This window comes from Vipera berus (genome assembly GCF_964194415.1).
Source record: "Vipera berus genome assembly, chromosome: 1".
NCBI classification, from domain to species: domain Eukaryota; kingdom Metazoa; phylum Chordata; class Lepidosauria; order Squamata; family Viperidae; genus Vipera; species Vipera berus.
In genome coordinates, this window is record NC_138202.1 from 348298702 (window position 1) to 348323992 (window position 25291).

The 25291-nt window shown below is 40.7% G+C and overlaps 1 protein-coding gene across 1 annotated transcript in view; it reads left to right on the plus strand.

Moving 5' to 3' along the window:
- GALNT17 (polypeptide N-acetylgalactosaminyltransferase 17) overlaps nucleotides 1–25291 on the plus strand; it is a gene marked incomplete at its 5' end in the record, with an annotated part of 307617 nt that overhangs the window by 163889 nt on the left and 118437 nt on the right. The window contains one exon of the mRNA XM_081333857.1: nucleotides 5860–6057. Within this exon, the coding sequence (XP_081189983.1) occupies nucleotides 5860–6057 (198 nt within the window). The remainder of the gene's footprint in view (nucleotides 1–5859; nucleotides 6058–25291) is intronic.

Here is a 25291-nt window from a genome sequence, read left to right on the forward strand (position 1 = left end):
ACTAAATTCCTCTCCCCTGGATACAAAGTAACAAAGCACAATTCCCTCCTCCAATAAATAGTCATAAATCACATTCCCCAATTAGCTTGAAGTGTGGGTTTTCTCCCCAGCTCTCCAGCCTGCCAAAACTCTATCAACTCTGGGCCCCATGACCTTGGGTTCCCACAGCTGAGTTATTATTGTTATAACTAGCTGGACTCTCATCCACATTTCCCCTCCCAGCATCAACTACCTTTAAAAGCAATAGTGAAAAATGGCTGCATTTTCAACTGTTGTCAAAGCAAGAACATCTGATGTTAGCAGCATTGACACTTTGCCTTTTGAGAGTCCAGGTATTGACCCTGGGTGATAGATTTGCCATTGGGGGAAGTCTATTATGTGTGCAAAACATTTTCATATCTTGAAGGGATTGTCTTTAGTTTTAATTAAGTTGCTGGTTTCCAATATTCTAGCTAAAGGCATGCTTAGTTTCAGTGAAACAATGAAAATCTTTTGTTTTATTGTCTAGGGTTCACTGATGAGTCAGAGATGGCCAGGTTTAGTGAGTGGCATGGATGGCAAAGGTCATATGGAGGTTTTTCTTCTCATGTTACCTAAAGACTATCTCATCAATATTCCAACTAGGAGATTTACCAGCCTCCTACAAAAGTACCAAATACTAACAGATGAAAATTTGTAAGAGAAGGAGTGGCAAAACCTGTGGGCAGAGTCAAAAGAGAAATCAGCCTAGAATCCCTACATAGCCATAAATGAACTAAGTCCAATTCCCTTTGAATTCCATTGGCCCTTATCTAATTCCAAGCAGGTGCTAACTATTAGTTCAGAAGATTCTTGTGCATAGGCATGATTAGTAATAAATCAGCTTAATTGGACCTCCAGGTATGGACCTGTTCTTTCATGCCTGACAGTAAACATTAAACTTATTTATTACTTACAGTTACACCTGCTTAGGGTTAAATAAGGGTTAACAGTATTGGGTGGCAGACTTAGTTTGCTTGTGGCTATATAAGGATTCTAGGCTGATCCCTTGTTTAACTCCTAACCCAGGTTCTGCCCTGCCTTCCCCTACAAAATAATTTGCATTGGCTTACATACAGTCCAGTGGACATCTCTTCCTTTCTCCTGAGGCTGTAATACATGCTTTTCATTTTTATTAATGTCATTTGAAAAAAAATTCTGTGGTGAGGTAGCAAGACTGATGTGAGTCTTACAGAGCACTCTTGATTCTTTAAAGTACAATTAGACTTCATTTTGCCATTTATTTATCTGCTATGCTTCCATCCTTCCATTCTTCCAGGAATTCAAGATGGTGCCACTAACATTTCTCCTCCTTACTTTTCCTTGTGAAGTAGCTTGGCCTGGAATAGAGAGACTAGTCAAGGTCACCCAAAAGGTTCTATGGCTGAGCAGGGCCTTGAATTTTAATTTTGCCAGCCCTAAACACAAGAGGAAACCAATTAACCATGATTACTTTTAACAAAACCACTTTAAACTCCTCTTCTTAAAAGCTACTTTATGACAGAGATATCTATTGAAGAGTATCAGTAGAGTTAAATTCTATTTTGTGAGAAGATTAGAATTAATAGGTCCTTCTGTTTCCTCCTCATCTCGTGGCCAACTTGATTTTATTTTTTAGAAAAGAGAGTTTCTCTTCCGCTTTCTGCTTGATATAAATGTGACAGGACAGCCTAATGCACAATTCATCCTGGGCCACAAAAAGTAGACGCTATTGCTCCCAGGAGGAAAATTGTAGAATATCTGCAAAACAGATGGGAGGGGGCAGATGGATTTCAAATGGAGCTATTGGTGTTTCCTTTTGAACAACGAACCCCAAAGATACATTTCAAAGGCATCTTTTCAACCCTGGCATCTATAGGTTGAGCTTAAATGCTCTTATCCCTCTCAGGTTGCTCATTCTTCAGAGCTGGGTGTTATATATGCAGCAGTAAAGGCTGCTGTTTACTAAAAGGGCATCTGAAAGACCTTCTCTGGAGGCAATATTAAGCTTTTGACTATGCTGAGAGACTGTTGACTAAGAAAACAGGTTGGTATCCACACCCTGTGGATGACTTCATAGCATTAGCAAGAGTAATAGCACTTAGACTTATATATCGCTTCATAGTGCTTTACAGCCCTCTCTAAATGGTTTACAGAGTCAGCATATTGTCCCACAACAACCTGTGTCCTCATTTTACCGACCTTGGAAGGATGGAAGGCTGAGTCAACCTTGAGCCAGTGAGACTTGAACTGCCAAACTGCAGGCAGCCAGCAGCAGAAGTAGCCTGCAGTACTGCATTCTAACCACTGTGCCACCATGGCTCATAAACTCTTCTTTTAGTCATTCATGCCTTGGGCATCTCCCTTATTGACTACTGTAATGAGGTCTACATGGGGCTGGCCTTGAAGAGTATCCAGAAGCTGCAGCTGGTGCAGAATGCAGTGGCATAAGCAGTTTTGGGTACATGTAACACCTTTGCAACATTGAGTGCCAATTTGTTTATGGGTCCAATTTAAGGTGTTGATCACTTTTTTAAAGCCCTTTATGGCATGGGACCAGGTTATCTAAGGAACCCTTTCATCCCAGTTTTTTATTTTATTTTATTTCATTATTCTATTTTATTTGAACCCTGCCTTTATTATTTTTACAAATAACTCAAGGTGGGGAGCATATCCAACACACCTTCCTCCTCTTTTCTCCACAGCAGCAACCTGTGAGGTGAATTGGGCTGAGAGAGAGAGAGTGACTGGCCCAAAGTCACCCAGCTGGCTTTTGTGATCCCCTCGCACCTCAACAGGCAGGGAAGGCACATTACAGAGCCCATCAGCTAAAGCAGGGGTCCTCCACCTTGGCAACTTTAAGACTTGTGGACTTCAACTTCTGGGATTTGAAGTCCACAAGTCCTAAAGTTGCCAAGGTTGAGGACCCCTGAGTTAAAGAACTTTGACTGATGGGGTCTAGGAAGAAAGCCTTCTCTGCTGTCTGCCTTGCCCTATGGAACAAATTGTCCCCAGAAGCAAAAGGTCCTCACTCTCCTGGGCTTCCAGAAGAGCATTAAGACCTGGCTCTGTCAGTTGGCCTGGGAACCCCAGAATGCTTTGCACCCCTGGAGTGCAAAGGTTGGTGGGCCAAAGGTTCTCCTTCTGGCTGTTAACTGTGTGATTGTCCCTTTTAACTTTGTTTTAATCCGGTTTTTAATTTTTTTTAACTATGGCATTTATATCATTTACTGTTTTATCTGCAAATTGCCCAGAGGCACACAAGTGTGGTGGGTGGTATAAACATTTAGTAAATAAATAGAATTAAAGATGGAGATGCATTGAGTTTAGGCACAGGCAGGCTTTTGACCAAAGAAGGTGGCATTTAAAATTGTGGGAGGTGATAGAGAAGCACAGTGGAGAGAGATAAGACTGTGTTACTCACATAGCCTTGGTGGCGCAGTGGTTAAAGCGCAGTATTGCAGGCAAACTCTGCCCACAGCCTGGAGTTCAAAACTGATGGGGCTCAAGATTGACTCAGCTTTCCATCCTTCCAAGGTCCTTCCAATGAGGACCCAGATTGTTGGGGGCAATGTGCAATATGCAAATAATGCTTCTACAGCATTATTCAGAGAGTGCTGAAAAGTGCTATGGGGCAGTATATAACCCTAAATGCTATTGCTGTGCTACTGCTATAACAATACTGTGATATATTTTTTTTGTTGTTTTGAGGGAAATGTTTGTTCCTCCTTCCAAGAAAAGAAAAGGAAGCATTGTATTGCCACATTTTGAAGCTGGCATGTTAGAGATTCAAAGAGAAACTCCAAATCTCATATTATACTCGATTCTGATGGGAATATAAAGGGACTATGATTAGTGTTTGCATTTAGATGCCAGGAGAAGCATCCAAATTTGGAAAGCTGCATGACATTGGAACTGTGTCACTTGCAATGCTAATTTCTCATTCAGGCAATGTTTTAGTCAACCTGCATCAGAAGTGGGAATACAGATTTGGCAAATGTACAGTTAATTTCTTTCCAGGTCTACTGAAAGGCAAGCCCTACAGAGTTTAATGGAAACTTACCTTCAGGCATCTTCCTCGGATTGTAACCTAAAATCCCTGTTGATGGATTCCATTGATCTCCCTCCCTTCCACAATCTTTGTTTGTCAGCCCCTGTGAAATCTTTCCTGCCTTTGAATGGGGATAAGGAAAGATGTACTTGAATAACCTTGAGATAGCTGCATCACCATTGCATGCTCTTTTCACAAGATTTTTAAGGTGAAGTTCCTTGATGCTGTCTAAGCCGGAGCAATTGTTAAAGGATTTATTGACTTAACATAAGCCAAGGCTGAATAAATATCCATATACTGTTTTCTTGAGTGGTTTATTTTATTGGGCTTTAAGTCCACTTTACTTTTATAAAGGGCAATAATTTCCACACACAAAAGTCTCAGCATCCCCATTAAAGATTCTTGCTTTCTATGTTTGGGAAATGTATTGAAATAACCGATAGTTAAATGTTACAGGAAAAGCTGGATCCTGATTCAACCCCTAGTTTCTTCTACTCAGGAATGGAAGAGAACAGAGAGACAATGTGTTCTAATGGTTAAGATACTGGAATAAGATAGGGAAGACCCAGGTTCAAGTCTACCCTCAACATGGGTGTCTTTGGGTGAATTGCTTTCTCTCAATCCAATGCTTTGGGTTGTTGGTGTGAGCATAAAATGAATGAAAATATTTGAAATTTGCATTAGGACTCCAACAAAAAGGTAGGATATAAATATGAAGATGGTGATGATGACGATGATGATGAAGAAAGAAAAAAAATAATAACATTAGTAATAGGGTCCTTGGGTGCAATTCCAAAACATCTGGAGCACCACTTGAAAAACCATCGGCATTAACAAAATCACCATCAGTCAATTGTAGAAGGCAGCTTTACTTGGAACAGTTTACATCTGTGATGTACTTTTAGTAACATCAGCTACCTATCTCAAGTCCCTGGGAACTTGATAGGTAAATAAAAATGCCAAATCTAGTCTCAACATCTGGCTAACTGTGTGACCAACCATAATAGCATAGAATGTATGTTATTAGGTAGGTAGAATTAGAATAGAATAGAGTAGAGTAGAGTAGAGTAGAGTAGAGTAGAGTAGAGTAGAGTAGAGTAGAGTAGAGTAGAATTAGAATAGAATAGAATAGAATAGAATAGAATAGAATAGAATAGAATAGAATAGAATAGAATAGAATAGAATAGAATAGAATAGAATAGAATAGAATAGAATAGAATAGAATAGAATAGAAAGGGACCTTGGAGGTCTTCTAGTCTAGCCCCCTGCTCAAGCAGGAGAACCTATACCATCTCAGACAGGTAAATGTCTAGTCACTTCTTGAAAATCTCCAGTGATGGAGCAGCCATGATTTCTGGAGGCAAGCTGTTCCACTGGTTGATTGTCCTCACTGTCAGGAAGTTTCTGCTTAATTCCAGGTTGCTTCTCTCTTTGATCAATTTCCAACCATTGTTTCTCATCCTTCCCTTTGGTGCTTTGGTGAACAACCTGGCCCCCTCTGTCTTGTGGAACACTGCTATCATCTCTCCCCTATTTCTTCTTTTCTTTAGACTAGACAAAGGTAGGTGGACTAGAATTCTGATTCCTTATAAAATGATTGTATATACCATACATTCATCCTTCACTTGAGGTATATGGTTTGAATGCAGCATTCCTCTGCCTGCCAATTCATCTCTAGGAATTTTGGCAAAAGCAATCACGACTTATCCAGAAGGTATCAAATTACGAGAACTAATCTAATCAATTGTGTGCTTCTTGGAATGCAACTGCCCAGCATCTTTCAAAACGAATGGTTTGGTTTTCTCTTCTAGGGCAGAGCCAGTTCTTTCGAGAATCCAGGAGAACCGGAAAAGGGTCATCCTCCCATCCATTGACAATATCAAGCAGGACACCTTTGAGGTGCAGCGCTATGAAAATTCAGCCCACGGGTACAGCTGGGAGCTTTGGTGCATGTATATTAGTCCGCCAAAGGATTGGTGGGATGCAGGAGACCCTTCCTTGCCTATCAGGTTGGTTCTGAAATGCATGTTTTTAGGTATTCAAAGCGTTTTCTTTTTCTTTCTTTTTTTGATTTTTCAGAGTGGAATACAACATCACATAAATCAACAGCTTAACCTGATGCTAGTATTAGAACTTGGCCAGATGTTGCAATTTATCATATTAAAATCTTCTCCATCTGAACCAAGCTCTGAGTGAGCAGAATTTTGAACTGTTGACTGGAAACAAACAAACTAAAATTTCTGGAGGAGACACCAGCTTTTCTTTTCTTGATTGTTCTTATTGCATTTATTGGAAGACTTTTCTTATAAAAGGGGTAAACAGCATGGTGTTGGTGGATATGTATCTTCGCTCTAATCCCCCCTGATCATCAAAACCACCACCACAATCTCCTCCTCCTCCTCCTCATTATTATTATTAAGCTTGTTTTAGTTTTTTAAACAAACCAAATCTTAGCTTAGAAGCGAATTGAATCATTTTTAACTCTACAATATTCTCCCATTGTTTGTCTGATTGATTTTTCTTCAGCAGAAAAAGAAATTAATTACAAGAATGTCTCTAAACCCCACATACACCACATACTTAAAAAATTAAAGATGGTGGGCAACTGAAGCCCTATGGTGGGAAATTGATCACAATTTTCCCCAGATAACAGACTAAACAGACTGAACAAAACAGGGAACAAGGAAGCATCATGGAAAGTTAGAAATGGTGACAGAAAACCAAGTCACCACCTTGTATTTTAATAAATGATGTTCCATGCCTCCTTACATTCACCATTGCAAGCAATTTGTATTAGTGTTCATGAATTTCTCTTTCTCAAGATGCTCAGCAGTCCAAGAAATATTACCTATATCTTGCCTTTTTTTCCCCTTTTAACGTCCCTGAAATCCCTTACATCGGGGTGGAGTCATGGTGACTAAATGGAGCCGAGCATTTACTGGCTGGATGCCCTTCCTGACCCCCATGCAGAGTTCACAGCAGATATTTTCTCTTTGCACCCAGAGAGAGAAATATCTGCTGCTACCTTGGATCAAACTCACTGCCTCCTGATTGTGAGGCAAGAGCTCTACTTCTAGACCACCAAACTGTTCTTTCTCATTCCTGTTGTTTGCTTGTTTGTTTATTTACCTATACCTTGCCTTAAGAATTAGAAAATGAAAAAAAAACCAGTGGCAATTGACTGCTATGGTGAACAAACCATAAATAGAGAAAATTATCAAGCATTTCTAGAACTCTTCCAGTTTTCTCTTCAGACAAACATTTGAATTTCTCAAGAGGCATTGTGGATACTTAAATGTGATGTTTGTATGAGAAGAGCAGGCAGAGTGTGTGGACGATGTTAAATGTGTCATAAGCTTAGAGTCCTTACATTCCCACAAATGATCCAAGTCCAACCCTTCTTGAAATCTGTTAACCCTTATCTAGCATCAATTTAGTATTCAATTAAGGTTGACTAGATTCTTGTGTATAGACTTGAAAAAATCTTTTTGTGGTGCGACTTAATGAAAGATCCTGATCCTTTGTGCCTGGCAATGTTTTCTCTTGGGAATAAAATATAGCATATGTACATCTTATGCCACATAGCTCTTTGTTTGGGCATTTGGGCCTGATTGTCCATAAGATTATTATATTAATTGTCATTGATTGGTTTTTAACCTTACCTTTATTCTGTGGTTGCTGTTTTTTCTCTAGTCCTTTATGTCATATTTCCCCTTTTCTATCAGATTAAAAAAAATATAGAAAGTTGAGAACAATTTTACACCTGAAAAATGGATTAGCAAACTACACTGCACTGTTACTAATAAAACTGCATAAGGGTAATGGGCAGAAATAATACTTCAAGAAAGAGAAGGAAGAGCTGCAACCAAGAAAATGAATAGAGAAAAGAAAATTGAGTCTGAGGCAGAAATGTAATTTGAGAAAATGTCTCAAGCTTGACCTTCCCTAATTCTCTTGTAAATAAAAGGAGGGAGGGAAGATGTGCATTTAGACTTGCAAGATTCTATTACTGTGACCTTATAATAAAAGTAGCATTAACATTCACAAACTTCATTTCCTCGTCTGGTTGACCTTGAAAGGTTGTCCATAAAGCCATCATATGCTGAGCAAAACTTAACAAAATAACATAATTGGAAGGGACCTTGGAGGTCTTCTAGTCAAACTCCCTGCTCAGGCAGGAAACCCTGTACCATTTCAGACAAGTGGTTGCCAATCTCTTCTTAAAATCTTCCAATGTTGGAGCACCCACAACTTCTAAAGGCAGGTTGTTCCACTGATTATTCTGTCAGGAAATTTCTGCTTAGTTCTAGGTTGCTTCTCTGCTTGGTTAGGTTCCATCCATTGCTTCTTGTCCTGCCTTTAGGTGCTTTGGAGAATACATTAACTCCCTCTTCTTTATGGCAACCACCTAGATATTGGAACAGTGTTATCATGTCACCCCTAGTCCTTCTTTTGTTAAACTAGAGTAGACGTACCCAGTTCTAGCAACCATTCTTTATATGTTTAACTCCAGTCCCCTAATCATCTTTGTTGCTTTTTTCTGCACTTTTTGTAGAGTCTCAACATCTTTTTTACATCTTTACATCTTCTTTACTTGAAGAAGACTTTGCTTTTAAGTGACATTCTACACCTGCTCCTAAAGATTGATGTCGAGCACCTCATTTCTAAGTAGACCATCACTTTTCCGTCCTCTATTTTCTACCCACAAAATCTTCCTTTCCACCCCACTCTGTGCAAATAAATGTCACAGCACAGGAATAATACACAATTGTAGAAAAGAGGTTACTTATCATTGCCTTGTGGGGGGAAAATGTTGCAAAGATGTCCAGCTTGACCTGAAGTGACCTCCCAAAAGTCACTGGAACTAGATCAGAAGCCCGGTAGACTATCACCAAAGTGCAGGAAGGGAGATGAAATAAAATCTATGAAGCTATAGCTTGGAAGGAGACAAGATAATATCACAGAGCAAAATTGGTTTTTCAGTCTAAATCGTCATAGTAGAAAATAGAAGAATAACTCCCCAGACAGTCCTGGTATATTTGAAAGACACCCCATCTGCTTGCTGTCCATACAGTCTGTTCACTTTGAGTGAAGGAACAGACACTCTCTCTCTCTCTCTCTCTCTCTCTCTCTCTCTCTCTCTCTCTCTCTCTCTCTCTCTCTCTCTCTCTCTCTCTCTCTCCTGGGGCAAATTGCCCAGAATCAAATGAAACAATGCTTCACTAAAAAGTGAACTTGAGGTGGGGGGTTGGAAAACTGCTTGCTTGATCACCGGGGATAAAAATAACTAGGTTGAAAGTGGGATAATCAGGACCTTCCGTGTCCTGATCAGGGAAGAAAAGCAAAGGACTTAGAGATCATCAGTATGAAACTCGCTCATCCACCAAATTGCAAAGTTGGAAGAAAACTCAAAGATCACCAGATCTTGTATTGCTGAAATGATAAGTGACCATCCATTCCATGCTTAATAATGTTGAATGTGTAGGAGCAGGAGTGGCAGAATCAGGGGGTAGAGTCAAGTGAGGTATCAACCTAGGATCCCTACATAGCCACAAGTGAAATAGGTCTAACCTTGAATTCTGTTGATCCTTATCTAACTCAAGCAGGTGCTAACTGTTAGTTGAGAATATTCCTGGGCATAGGCATGAATAGCCACAAATCATTTTAACTGGGCCTTCATGTGTAGACCTGATTTTTTGTGCTTGACAAAATGGAAGCTTGTAGCCTTAAACAAGTCTGCTGTTGAGATCAATCTCTTTTTCTTATAATCAAAACCCACTAACATCTGAAACAATGGGTAAAATTATCTATCTTTTTAAGCCATTGGATTCTTAAAGACATCTTTGTAAAGTTCTTCACCATTGTTTCTGGTTTTCGTCACCCGGAGTAGTTGAGCTTCACCCTCAAATTTGGCCAGCTCATTACTTAGTTTATGGCTCCAAATGGAACGGTGTCACAAGGGAGTTAAGACAGATTTACAAGGCCAAATTTATGGAGACATTGATGGCTACCAGACATGCAGAGTATACATTATCTCCAATAATGGAGAAACCATGTCTGCTAATACAAGATTTATTTATTTGATTTTTTTTAAAAAAATCCCACTTTTATTACTTTATAAGTAACTCAAGGCATAATGCTCCTTCCTCACTTGGGTTAAACTGAGAGAAAAGGACTGGCCCAGAGACACCCAGCTGGTGTTACTACCGAAGGCTAGATTAGAACTCAGAGTCATCTAGTCTTGGGTCTTAACCACTACTCTAAACTGGGGAAGCTGAAGAAGGGAGTGCTATGGACATGATGCCCTGCCTGGGGTTCTTCTAGAAACATTTAGGAATCTGAATAGTAGATTGTTTTTTAGATTATTCTGACATATTATCTAGCAACTTATGTTATGTCTTTAAGTGTTTGTTTACATTTTTATGATTCCAGAAAAGATATATTCACCTATAAGTCTTTCCAAGGGGAGATAAGAGGTTTATAAATAAACTATCAGAATACAAATATGAAACTAAAAAAAAAATATTTCCTTTATATGGCCAGTTGGGGCAAGAATCTTGCTGGAGATCAAGAGATGTCCGTGGAGACATTGGTAGTTGTGAGCATCATGATGGGAAGGTGCAAAAATAAGACAAGTGATACCAAAGGGAACAATCCTCCCTTCTAGTCTTCTCATCTTTTCCCCCTGAATTATGCCTCTGCATATAACTGTCTGGAAAAAAAGGGCTCATAATTCATGTATGTAAAGGAGCTATGGGAGAAAAGCCAGATTGCAATCAATATTACACAAGTCCTGGCATACAAATGCTGAAACTCAGAAAGCAGATGCTTGGCCTGAGTTTTACTCATCTCAGAGTGACTGTTCCAACTGAGCCTGGGAAGGGTTTGCAAAGATCAAAGCCAAAAGAAAAGAGAGAAAGGAGGAAGATTCTGGATGAAATAAGAAAATGTGTTAATAATATTGCTATCTACATGTGTGCAGTTCTATTCTTAGAGTGGGGGGAGCTAGAAGTGAATAGCCCTTAAGGCTTCCATTCAGTTGAACTCACAAGACACACAAAAACACACAAGAAGACAGGACAATATTTAATAATAATAATAATAATAATAATAATAATAATAATAATAATAATAATAATAATAATAATAATAACAAATAATAATAATAATAATAATAATAATAATAATAATAATAATAATAATAATAATAATAATAATAATAATAATAATAATAATAATAATAATCACTAATAATTGCCAAGGATTCCATGATTGTATTGCTTCACAGTACACCTGACTTAATTGAATACACAAAAAAATCAAAACACCCAGGATTATGGATCTTATAAACTTCTACTTAACTACATACTTTCAATTTGATGGCCAAATTTACCAACAAATTAAAGGGACACCTATGGAATCACCGCTTTCAGGATTTATAGTGAAGATTGTCATGCAATGTCTAGAAGCTATAGCACTCCCACAAACATTTTCAATGTTTTTATTGGTTTTAGTGGGACTTTGACACAATTTAATTCTTTTTTAATATTTGTATTCATTTGTATTTTGTTGTTGTTAGCTGCCCTGAGTCCTTCGGGAGATAGGGCAGCATACAAATCTCACTATAAATAAATAAATAAACAAACAAACAAACAAACAAACAAATAAATAAATAAATAAATACAACCGAAAATATTGATCAGATATGTAGATGACACCTTCACCATAATAAAAAAGGACCAATTAGAGAACACCCACAGAACCATCAATAACATTTTTAAAGGAATCCAGTTTACTAGAAAAGGAAAAAAAAAAACAACTCGCTACCTTTCCTAGATATACTGATCAGCAGACACCACAATGGCAAACTAGAAACACCAGTCTACAGAAAAACCACTCATACTAGCCAGGTGCTCCACTACCAAAGCAACAACCCAACCTCCCACAAGAAAACCTGTGTAAGGACTTTATTTAAATGAGCCCAAACGCACTGCAGCAACCCAGAACAGCAGAAGAAGGAAATGGAGCATCTATACAACACATTCCAACAAAATGGATAACCATGCAACTTCATCAAAAAGTCCCTGAACACTCAACCCAATACAGCACAACCAACACAAGCCCTGAAAAGAATTACAGTGCCATACATCAAGAATATCTCAGAAACCGCAAATAGACTACTACAACCACAAGGAATCAGTGTAGCACACAAGCCAACTAAAGCTCTTCAAAACATCCTAAGCAAACCAAAAGACCCAGCAACCCCAGAAGAAAAAAACCAGACGACATCTACAACATACAACTTACAGACTGCAACAACCACTATGTAGGACAAACAGGCAGAAGACTGGCAGAACGCATCCATGAACACCAACTGGCAATCAAACGGCATGATGATTTTTTTTTAATTTCACAACATATAGACAGATTTAACCATCGTTTCAACTGAGCAAATGTGACAACCTTAGACCAGGCTAAATCCAAAAATGCTAGGGAATTTCTAGAAGCCTGGCACTCTGACAAATCAGCCATCAATGACACATAGACATTAACAACATCTATAGACTATGCAAAAGAGACAATCAACCAGCCCCAAAGAGAAAAAGACTCCAGCACCTCTCCACCAGTAATCAGCACACAGATCAGCATAGATTAACTTCAGACCAACAATCAAGGAAGCAATACCCCAATCAAGAAACTGCCAAAGAGCCATTAGTAAACAGCCCAACCAAGGAATCCCTAAGACCGCCCCCACCCACACAGATATGCAAGACACCAGAATATAAAACTGACAGCAAACAGCACTCCTTACTAGCACTGATGCTGTTACCTAGTTAGGGTAATGAACTGTCTGCAAGAAAACAAGCAAGCTAAGAGAACACTAAGGACCCCCTAATACTCACTGTTCTATAAGACACCAATAGAAGAGAATATTTGTAGCTCAGGGTTGAAATGAGGGGTCCTTCATGCTCTCTAAGCTTGGTGATTTTCTTGAAATGTCTGCTAGAAAACAGCCAAGCTCAGAGAGCACCAAGGATCTCACTGATCTATAAGATTCCAGCCCTAGTTAAGCTTTATTATTATTATTTTTTGTGAATGATGAATGTTGTGTAGTCGGTTCTTGCAGGCATTGAGCGAGACAGAGGGTTCTTGCTTTATTGAAGGTCAGAAGCTAACTAGGAGCTGCCACACAGCTATTTATACGGTTGGCCGATAGGCGGCGACCAATAGGTTTAAAGCAACAGTTTCCCACCCAAAATCCTACTTAACCGACTGGAGACAGCCAGTCTAGGCTGGCCCAGCAACCGTTACAAAACATACACGTGAATCCAGTCATTAGCAAAGAGTTCAACGTAAGCAAGCACTTATAGCATATAAGGCTAATTCTAATACAGTGAAGATGTTCTATGAATTACAATGTTTTTTTTTTCCATTTTAGCAGAAAAGCTGTATCAAAACATGATGCAAATCATGGAGACATATCTATCCAAGTATTCTGATATGAGGCCTTTTTTAAAAAAAAGACAAAACATCTTTTTTTTCCAAGAATAGGCTTACCGCATTTCTTGTTGTTTTTATTATTGTTGCCAACAATTTGTTGGTGTGCTATTACTGCGACAATTCTTTTCCGTCAATCTGCAGTTCACTTTGGCAAGGCCTTTTTTTTTTTTTAAAAAAAAAAGCATGATTGTTGAGAGATAAAAGTAGGTTTCAGTATAAAACAGGAATGGGATTGTGTTTACTATTTTCTGGGGTTTATCCAGGGAAAACAAGTTTACTCTTGATTTTCTGTGCAGGGTTGGACCACTATGGCCCATTACGACCTGTGGTCTTCAACTCTTAGAATTCCTGAGCCAGCCATGCATAAAGTAAAGTTAAAAAAAAAATCAAAAAAATCATTGGTGTGTGTGTGTGTCTGTCGTAACTTTAAACAGTCCATATATGACTGTTCCTAAGTCAAACTCTATCTGTAAAATCTTTTTCAAGTCCTTCTTTAATGGTCCATTCCTTCCTTCCTCCTTAAGGAAACTTTCATGTGTCAACCAAGCTCAGCTGTAAATTCCTTTACATTCGGTTAGAGTTGAGATTAGGGTACAGTTATTCAAAAGAAACATCATCACCTTTGCCAAATCATTTTCCTTCCTTCCTTCCTTCCTTCCTTCCTTCCTTCCTTCCTTCCTTCCTTCCTTCCTTCCTTCCTTCCTTCCTTCCTTCCTTCCTTCCTTCCTTCCTTTCTTTCTTTCTTTCTTTCTTTCTTTCTTTCTTTCTTTCTTTCTTTCTTTCTTTCTTTCTTTCTTTCTTTCTTTCTTTCTTTCTTTCTTTCCCTTTGAGTCATCTTTTTGATACCTGACCACTGCCTGGATTAGTTCTTGCAGTTTTCTTAATAAAATCTGCCTGCTTCCAGATTCTATTCATATGTAACTTTAATTTCCAGTTAAAGGCATCCTTCTTTTTTTTCATTCTATTGAACACAAAAGTAGCCTCTCCCACCAAACAGCAACCACAACAGCTTTCTTTACTTTTACATTTCATAGGCTGAAGTTGGAGGAAAAATTGTTTTGGAGCCCATGACCTCCAGAGAATTTCATTGGGGAATTCCAGGATGATAAACAGACGTTTCAAGTGAGATCCTGAAACACAACTGATATCCGTTGTTGTCAGGTTCTTTATAAAACTGGGGGAACTTAAATTGCTAATAACGGCGGAGAGCAAATGTGTTTCTGCAGCCTCACAATCATGCCAAAGTCAAGCAGTGTCACTAAAACCAGAGGGAAATTAAGAGGGAAGGAATTTCGAATCATGCTAAGTAAAAGTCCCATATGAGTGCACACATACTGCTTGCACACTGGTTACATTTCTGAGAGGCTTCCCATGCAGAGGCAAACATCAATCTAATTAGTGGAATTTCTGAACCCTGTCCAAGAACTGTTCAGGTTGCAAGAAGAAATGCTGGGTACTTGCTGTCTTCTTAGGTGTTCCTAAGCTGGCTGGGGAATTCTGGGAGTTGAAGTCCACGCATCTTAAAGTTGCCAAGGTGGAGAAACATTATCCTACAGCCGTCGAAAAGCCAGTTTACGGTAGTGGTTAAGGCACCAGACTGAAAAACAGGAGATCATGGATTGCTGGATTGTTGCATTACTGGATCGTTGCATTGTTGCAATGCGCTTTACATGAGGCTGCCCTTGAAGGCCACTCAGAAGTTACAACTGGTCCAAAATGCAACAGCATGGGCAGTATTGTGCGCCAGTAGGTTTGTCCATGTTACACCTTGGTTGCGCAATCTGCAGTGCTCCTAGTTTTCTTCCAGGTGCAATTCAAGGCGCTGGCTGTCACCTTTAAAGCCCTACGTGACATGGGACCTGTTTATTTGTGGGACTTCTTTTCCCTAAAAATATCCACCCAATCCACTGGATCAGATAGATTGGGCATAGACAAGGTCCCCTCCCTAAAATCTTGCCATCTAGTGGAACCTTGGAAGTGTGCTTTTTCCATGGTTGTGTCTTCCCTTGTGGAATGCCCTCCAGCTGGCAATTTGAAGGGCTACCATCTTTCTAACCTTTAGATAACCTTCCTTCCTTCCTTCCTTCCTTCCTTCCTTCCTTCCTTCCTTCCTTCCTTCCTTCCTTCCTTCCTTCCTTCCTCCCTCCCTCCTCTAAGCAATCACATTGTTCCCCATTTTTGATTGGGGTACCTAAGCCTCATCAACTATAATTCAAATGCAGTGGAGAGCTTTTTTTTTTTAAAAAAAGATTTCTCTAGCTTCCCTTCCCTTTCCCTCTCCCTTTCCCTTCCCCCTCTCTCTCACTTTTCCCTCTCCCCTCTCCCTCTTTCTCATCCTCTTCACTTTCCCTTTTCCTCTCCCTCTCCTTCTTTCTCTTTCCTTTCCCTCCCCCCTTTCCCTCCCCCCTTCCCTTTCCTTCTCCCTTTCTCTTTTTCTTCCAGTATAAATCTCTCTCTCTCTCTCTCTGTATGTCTCTGTGTTGCTATTGGTAATTGCACTGTTAAAAATGGGCAGTTTTGTCACCAAATTTTGTGCAGTTTTATTGAGTGTGCTGCAGAGAAGGGACCAAAATCGTCCCGGATTTTGAAATGTTTGCCAGCCAATCCCCTTTAGAACTGCCAGGCCTTAGCTTTTTCAGCAAACAAATGCTGACAGATGAGCTAACATTACCTCCCAATTTATTATGCTAGCATAGTAAATAAGGCTTGAAATGAGGCTCCCCATTCTCAGGATTCAATTAATCTACTTTTGTTCCACCCATGCATGCTCTCCTCTTTTTCCACTTCCCCTTTTTTGAAAGATTTACTTCTTTGCCAAGACTGTGCATGCATACTACTGGGGTTGGATAAATAACTTGTGGCGTTTTTATCGGAAAATAAGGCAACATTATCATTTTTTTCCTCCATTTTGCGAGGTGCAATAAGCTTAAATTTCCTCATGAAATCTTTTGAGAGCTCACACTGTATAATAAGATGGAAATAGATATGGCATGATGGTAGTAGTGCTACAATATACCTAATACATGTCTTAAAGTTGTGTTTAACATTTTATCTCCTGCTGGTCTTTACATACTGGTCTCATCCAAGTGAGATATAATCTACATTACAGAGATTTAGACATGATTGTCCTTAAGATGGCTTATAATAACAACAGCTGAAATTGTGGCTTACTTTTAAGTAATAAGTAATACAAGTAATAAAACCTGTAGCTGAACCTTATTCCATGTAATGACTGGGGAAAGACCATTTTTATAATCTGTAGTGCTCTTCGTTTAGTATTAAAGAAAGTCCTAGCAGACAATCACTTAAATATGAGCAAGCAGTTTGTTGCAGCTGCCATAAAGGCCAACACAGTCCTAGACTGCATTAACAGAGAATCAAGATCATGTGAACTGTTAACACCACTTTATAAAGCAAGAAAAAAGTTAAGGAAATGATTGGTCCATTTCCTTAACTTGGGGGAAAGTGGCAAGAAGGTGACAAGGAACAGGGAGAAAGCAGAACTATTTAACTCATTTTTTGGTTCTGTCCCTACATAAAGGGAAGAAACAGTCCAACCTATCAAAAACAGTGCCATAAAAAACAGGATAGAAACACAAGTTAAGATAGGCAAGAAAATGGTAAGTGAGCACCTGTCCAGCCTAGTACAGTTCAAATCACCAGGACCAGATGGATTACACCCCAAGGCTCTCAAGAAACTGGCAGATGTGATCTCAGAACCACTGAACTATATTTTTCAAAGATCCTGGAGCACTGGGGAACTACCAGAGGAATGGAAAAGAGCTGATGTAGTCCCCATCTTCAAAATAGGAAAAAAAATAGATCCAGGAAACTACAGACCTATCAGCCTGACCTCAACACCTGGGAAGATTCTGGAAAAGTTATTCAAACAATGAATCAGTGAACACCTAGATGCAAACAAAGTCATTACTAAAACCCAACATGGGTTTGTCAAAAACAGATCAGGCCAGACAAATCTTATTGCGTTCTTTGACCAAGTGACAAAATTAGTGGACCAGAGGAATTCTGTAGATATAATTTACTTGGACTTCAGTAAGGCATTTGATAAAGTAGATCACAACCTACTACTTGATAAGATAGAAAAATGTGGGTCCACCAGATGGACTTGTAGCTGGCTGACCGCTGTACTCAACATGTGGTCCTCAATGGAACTGCATCAACATGGAAGGAAGTGTGTAGTGGGGTGCCCCAGGGCTCTATTCTGGGCCCAGTGCTCTTCAACATCTTTGTTCTGTACCAGCCTGCTACCGGCCCTGCAGAAAAGGCAAGGACAACCCCTTTAACAAAAAGGCAAGAGGCTGGAATTACGCCTGCCAAATTTATTGCTACAAAAACAAACGGAACAAGACAAACCAAGAAACAGGAGCTTTAAGAAAGAGGAACTATCCAAGCGGTTGCCTTCAGCAAACCAGCCCTCCCACACATTCCCCTTATATAGAGTTCAGGGTGTGGCTTTTCTCTGCCTCCTTCCGAAGAGCCCCATTGCCTTCCTCTGTTTACTCCTAATTGACTGCCTCCTGCGTCGGGCGTCCTTGAACAGGGCCAGCTGTGGGTCATCTTCATCCACGCTGTCAGGCTCACACAGCTGGGTCTCCGTGGTGACCAAGTGGGAGGGGCCTGGCTGAGGGCTCTCATCAGCAAGATCTTCAACCCCCTCAGCAAGGTCTTCAACACCCCCCTCCTCCTCCTCTGAGTCGTCCGACCCAACTGCCGAACCCACAGGCTGACCCTGAATCACAACAATCTTCATCAATGATATGGACGAGGGAATAGATGGGGAACTCATCAAATTTGCAGACGACACCAAGCTGGCAGGAATAGCCAATGCTCCAGAAGATAGGCTTAAGATACAGGAGGATCTGGACAGACATGAACACTGGCCACTATCTAACAAAATGAAATTCAGTGGTGAAAAAATGTAAGGTTCTACATTTAGGCAGGAAAAACCAAATGCACAAGTATAGTATAGGTGGTACCTTGTTCAATAGTAGTGACTGTGAGAGGGATCTTGGAGTCTTAGTGGACAATCACTTAAATATGAGCCAGCAGTGTGCTGCAGCTGCTGAAAAAGCCAACACAGTGCTAGGCTGCATTAACAGAGGGATAGAATCAAGATCATGTGAACTATTAATACCACTTTACAATGCCTTGGTAAGGTCACACTTGGAATACTGCATCCAGTTTTGGTCACTACAATGTAAAAAAGATGTTGAGACTCTAGAAAGAGTACAGAGAAGAGAAACAAAGATGATCAGGGGACTGGAGGCTACAACATATAAAGAACGGTTGCTGGAATTGGGTATGTCTAGTTTAATGAAGAGAAGGGCGAGGGGTGACATGATAGCAGTGTTCCAATATCTCAGGGGCTGCCCCAAAGAAGAGGGAGTCAAGCTATTCTCCAAAGCGCCTGAAGGCAGGACAAGAAGCAACGGATGGAAACTAATCAAAGAGAGGACCAACCCAGAACTAAGGAGAAATTTCCTTACAGTGAATGGTTTGCTTCTTCTTGGGTGCTCCAACACTGGAGCTTTTTAAGAATACATTGGACAACCAGTTATCTGAAATGGTACAGGGTTTCCTACTTGAACAGCGGGCTGGATTAGAAGATCTCCAGGGCCCCTTCCAACTCTGTTATTCTGCTAAAGAATAATAGACATTGATATTTGCATATGAAGGAAAGTCTCCTTTGAGCCCAGTTGGAATCTTGGAATCATAGATATGTCTATATAATCTTTGACAACAAAATGGAAGTGGTTTTTCATTTCCTTCTTCCATTTTGTGTGTGTGGTTTTGTGTCTGTGTATATTTGTATCTACATCTATTCTTAGTTTTCAATCCAGATTTCAGGTGATCTCCCATCCAGGTTCTAGGATCTCCAAGTAGTCTCCAATGTTAACATTTATCACTCAGCTTAGCTTTTGAAGATCAGTCCTTCAGCAAAGTTTTACATCCCAGCTGTGTGCATATATTTATATTCATTTGTATTCAAAAGTTCAGATTTTGTAAGTAGTCTTTCCAACAAGCACTTCTAAAGGGTTTTAAAGAGACGTTGTAAAATGAAAGCACACTTGGTTTTCTGAGCTATAAGAACTAGTCCATGAATCCAAGAACCACACAGAAAAAACAGCATCAATAAAGGTAGTCCTCAATTTACAACCGGTCACTTAGTGACCATTCAAAGTTATGAAAAAAACCCTTAAGACTAAAAATTACTAATTTGCTTAATAACCACAAGGTTCACTTAACAACCACTGTAAAATATGCAGAAAAATTCTGTCCAGTCATGTGGTGCCTCGATTTACCACCACAATGACTTACAACCATAATTCTGGGCTCTATTATTGTCATAAGCCGAGGACTTCCTATAATACTTAGCTTCTCTGCAGCCTCTTTTCCATGTAGAAAATAGAAAGAATCCACTCTCTTAGCCATGGACATATGTACAGTCAGGAACAATACTGCATAATTATAACTTAGCTTCCTGGCAACCCCTCCCACATCAGTTTATAAATGAAGGTTGTACAGCCCCAGCTGAGGCTCGATCGAACTTCAGTGCAAGTGAGAAAGACTGGGAATAGTGTGATGAATATAGAGAACCCCAGCCTGTTTGTGATGTATAATACATGAGTCACTGTGCTTTTTTGTTTTCCCCTGGCCATATTAAAAAAGCATCTTTTTGTCAGTTCAAAATCTGATCCCCTGGGTTTTCGTGCAGGGAAACACGTGGAGGTTGGCTACAGATTCTGTTGTTTACGGAGATTCAGATTTGTATGCTAAAAGCAGTTGCAGGAATGTCAGATAGCTCTGCTGCTTATTGCTAGCAGGGGCTTAATTTCTCTCTTGCTCCAGAGTAGATTTATTTGGACCATTGGAGTTGGAATATTTTTGGCTCAGATTGTAGCTGACAGCAATTGGGAAGTGTGGTGCATTATAACCTCTTTGCTTCAGATATGAAACAGATCCTATTTTGAGATACAGGTGCTATACAGGTCAGTTTGCAGACTGATAAGGATTCAGGAAATGATTTCATAAATAGACAACAGAAAGATCACCTTGGAAAAGGACTTTCCACCTTACCAGTTATTACCATTGTTGTTTTTCTTTATTTATTGTTATCCCAGCTTTATACTCCTCCTATCATAGTGTTTTCCCCAAAATAAGACCTACCCCGAAAATAAGCCTTAGCTTGATTTTTAGGGGTGGGCCTAATATAAGCCCTACCCCCAAAATAAGTCCTAGTTTTGGGGTGAGGTGCACGCCTAAAAATCAAATGCCTCTGCAGCCGAGAATGGAGCTCTGGATTGATGTTGTCAGAATCCGTCTTGTATTGCCACAACCGATCTCATCCTAGTAAACTTTTCCTTTTGGACAAACTTGGATCCAAGAGTTCTTATTTCCTAAGATGTGGATGGGGGTGGGTCCTGACAGATGTGTGCAGTACCCTTCAGCCTCCATTTTGCTGTCAGAGGCCTTCAGGAAAGGCCTCTGAAGCTGAGAACCAAGCTGCAGATAGGGGGCATCACATGTGTTAATCCAGAGCTCCATTCTCAGCTTCAGGGGTATTTCCTGAAGGCCCCTGATGGCAAAATGGAGGCCGGAGGCGATGCATGCAAGGGGTGGCGAGCAGCCACAGAAAAAGTCGGCCGGCTGGGCGGGGCTGTCAGTGCCGCCATCATGAGGCGAGACCATGGAAAAGACATATCCCAAAAATAAGACCTGGTGCCTGTTTTGGAGGGGGGAAAAAAGACCGGGTCTTATTTTTGGGGAAACATGATATTGTCCCCATAAGAACAATCCTGTGAGTAGAACTGGGCTGAGAGAGAGTGATTGGCCCAAAATCACCCAGCTGGTTTGTTATTGTTGTTGTTGTTAATGATTACATTTATATGTAATCATTGATTACTACCTCAATGATTTGAGGTAGTTACCAATAAAAATAAATTTTTAAAACCCTGCTAGATTATTTATTTATTTAATCAGATTTACATAGCCATTCATCTCGTCAATGTGACTCTGTGCGGCATACAATAAAATAACACATTGCAACAAAGAAAACAGCTGAAAACAATTAAATGCAAAAATTCAACACAAATAAACCTTCCCCCAAACACAAAAATTCCCTGAAACAAATATAAATATAAATTTAATTTACAAAAAGGCCATCTGAAACAAATTTTTAAAGCCTCCACTTAATCTCTTAGGAAATACATTAATTTAAAGCAGGAATTAGTTCATTTGCTGAAATTCTTGTGCCTCTCCTACTTCAGTGAATCTTTTTAGGAAGACCATGCAAGTTTTATACCCGGAGGGGGGGGAATTAGTTTTAGAGCCAGTTAGCACTAAGGGAAACTTTGACTTTCAATTTTACATCTCTGTCTAAGGATGATTGGAATCGGATCCAGATGGAACTTAAGAATGAGTCAGAAGTTTAATACATTTTGAGCCATGTTCATCTAGGAAGATTGAGTCACAATTCCCAGAATTGCTGTTAAGATCAATTAATTTATTCCACACTTCTAATATGATTTAGGTGCCTGAATAGCCATTTATGCAGCATAATAACATAGGAGCATAAAAGCATGTAGGAGCAATATGAACTAATTTGATTGCACAGAGTTAACCATTTCAGTAAATGATGGCTAATTTGTTAGTTAAAATCCTACACTATTGTCCTTTGCCCAAAGTGTAATACTGAAGGCAATTGGCAAACATGCACACACAAAAGGATACCACTCTGGTATGGGGTACATACATATCCACAGGGGTATCAATAGTCAGACCAGATAGACCAATCACAGTAGGCTTTACTAATTATTTTTTTTTCAGAGCATACATTATTATACTGCATGCTATGTTTAAAGTTCATGCATCAAATAAATAAGGAAACGTTTAGTATAAAGTAGCAACCAAGTCAAATGTTTACTGTAATTTATATAAGAAATTGCATATGTGGATTACTTTTGAAATCTACATCCATCATCTCTCTCTCCCTCTCTCTCTCTCTCTCTCTCTCTCCCCTATCAATCTATCTGATTGCTACTATTGTGTAGTGGGTTCTCGACCGCATGGCAATACGATGGACAAAGGGTTCAGCATGGCAGCTCTTTATTAGTGGAAGTACTGAATGGAACAATAGGGGTTACCGGTGCCCCTTATATACCTGGCCAGGTATGCTCATGGCCAATCCCTTTATTTGGTTTTCCCGCCGAGCGCTAGCCAGCCAATCCCGTCACAGTACAGTGCCACCTGATGGTGTCAGTGAGCCGCTGCTTGTGTTCATTCATCCCTGTACATAACACCCCTTCCCCCATAATAACAAACAATAAACAATTTTCTAAACACATATTTCACTGGTGATGATTAGACATGTTGAGTCCTTCCTTACGTCCTTACATAGTCCTCCAAATAGGCAGGTGGCCTATGAGCCCTGGGTGACTGTCTCAGGGGTTGCTCCCCGTCCTGGACAGCCTCGTCATAAGTTGAGTCCTGGCTCTGGGGCTTAATGACCACATTGTTATGGTGGGCCAGGGCCTGTTGTTCCAGTTGTTGTTCAGCCCTGCCCAATCTCTCTGGTATCAGTTCAGTGTCCATGAGATCCTCCTCCATTCCAGAACCCATTGTTTTTGGTTGGGTGGGCCGGTTGACCTGTGACCTTTCAGGAGCCCGCTTCCTGATTTGGTCTATGTGTCATCTGACCTGATGGCCCCCCCTCCACCTCTACAATGTAAGACAGAGGCCCCGTTCTGTCAATCATCACCCCCTGAATCCACACATGTCCCAGCTCATAGTTTCTGACCCAAACCAGATTGCCATTGTGTAGTTCCCTGGTGGGGATGAGTTGTTCCGTCTCTGTGGCCACTCTGTCCGGGTGGAGTCTGTCCAACTTAGTGATGAGCTGTCTGCCCCAACACAGTTTTGCAGGACTCTTACCAGTGACTGTACACGGTGTGGTGTGTTGTGCAAGAAGGAATTGGGCCAACCTTTGGTGCCAGTGTCCACTGATGATGCGTCTTAATGCGTCCTTGGTTGTCCTCACCATACATTCTGCTTGCCCGTTGGACGACAGGTGGAAGGGCGCAGAGGTGACATGTCTAATCAAGTTGGCCCTCGTGAAACCCTGGAAATCAGCAGATGTGAATTGCGGGCCATTATCTGAAACTATCACATCAGGCAGGCCATGCGTAGCAAAGAGTCCCCTGAGCACCTGGACCATCTTGGCTGTGGTCATGCTAGTAACTGGTACTACCTCTAGCCACTTAGAGTAGCTGTCAACTACCACTAGGAAAATTTGACCTTGAAAGGGGCCCGCATAATCAATGTGGACTCTAGACCACGGTTTGTGTGCTGCCTCCCACTTGTGTACCAGTGCGTGCGGCTGTTCTGGCCTTGACCTTTGGCATGTGTAACATCCCGCAACCTGTTCCTCTATAGCCTTATCAAGGCCAGGCCACCACAAGTAACTCCTGGCTAACGCCTTCATCCTGACTATGCCAGGGTGTCCCTCATGTAGTGACTGTAAAACCCTATCCCTAAGTTTCTCAGGAATGATGACCCTGCTTCCCCACAATAGGCATCCCTTATGAGAAGACAGCTCATGCCTCCTCGTGAAGAATGCCTGAAATTCCGGGCCTGGACTCTTTTCTTGCCACCCTGAGGCTACCCATGCCTGTACCCTGCTCATGACCTTGTCAGCTGTGGTACCAGCAGCAATGTCCTTAGCGTGGAGCGGGCATTCTGGTAAATCCTGGATGGCCATTATCTGTTCAGCAGGTGCTGGATCCGGTTCTGCAGTGGCTACTGGTGACCTGCTTAATCCATCCGCATGGCCCATGTCCTTTCCTGGTTTGTGTACCAGTTTACACGTGTATGCAGATAGGAATATGGACCACCGCAGCATCCTGGGGGATAGGATTTGTGGGGTTTGTCTGTCAGTCATGAATAACCCCAGTAGCGGCTTATGATCCGTGAAAATAGTGAATTCCCTGCCATATAAGTAGTCATGAAATTTTTTGACTCCCGTCACTATTGCCAGGGCCTCCTTATCTATTTGGGCATAGTTCCTCTCTGCCCTTGACAGTGTTCGGGAGTAATAAGCAATGGGTCTCTGCTCCCCGTTGTCCTCCATGTGACTTAGGACAGCACCCACTCCATAAGTGGATGCATCACATGCAATGCAGATGGGTTTGTTTTCTATAAAGTGTGTGATGGTTGAATTACAGGACAATAGGTGTTTTAGATTTCGGAAACTATGCTCGTGGACCTTGGTCCAATTCCATGGAGTTTTCTTGTCTAAGAGCCTATGTAATGGCTCAGCAATTGCTGCTTTGTGGGGCAAGAAAGCATAATAAAAATTAAGTAACTCCAGGAAAACTTGCAATTCAGCTTTGTTTTTAGGGGTTGGAGCCATCTTAATTGCTCTTACCTTGGAATCAGTAGGGTGAATTCCCTTGGCATCAATTCTAAACCCCAGGGATTCAGTGGATGCCACTCCAATGCTACATTTGTCCTTTTTTAGTTTTAACCCTGCAGAGCGGAATCTGCTTAAAACAGCCTGCAGCCTGTCAGCCAGGACCTCTTCAGAATCTCCAGCGATAAGTACATCATCAGAGTAAGGGCATACTCCAGGTATGCCCTTCAGAGTCCTCTCCATCACCTCCTGAAATATTCCAGGAGCTATAGAGACACCGAACTGTAAACGGTTAACTCTGAAAGCTCCTCTGT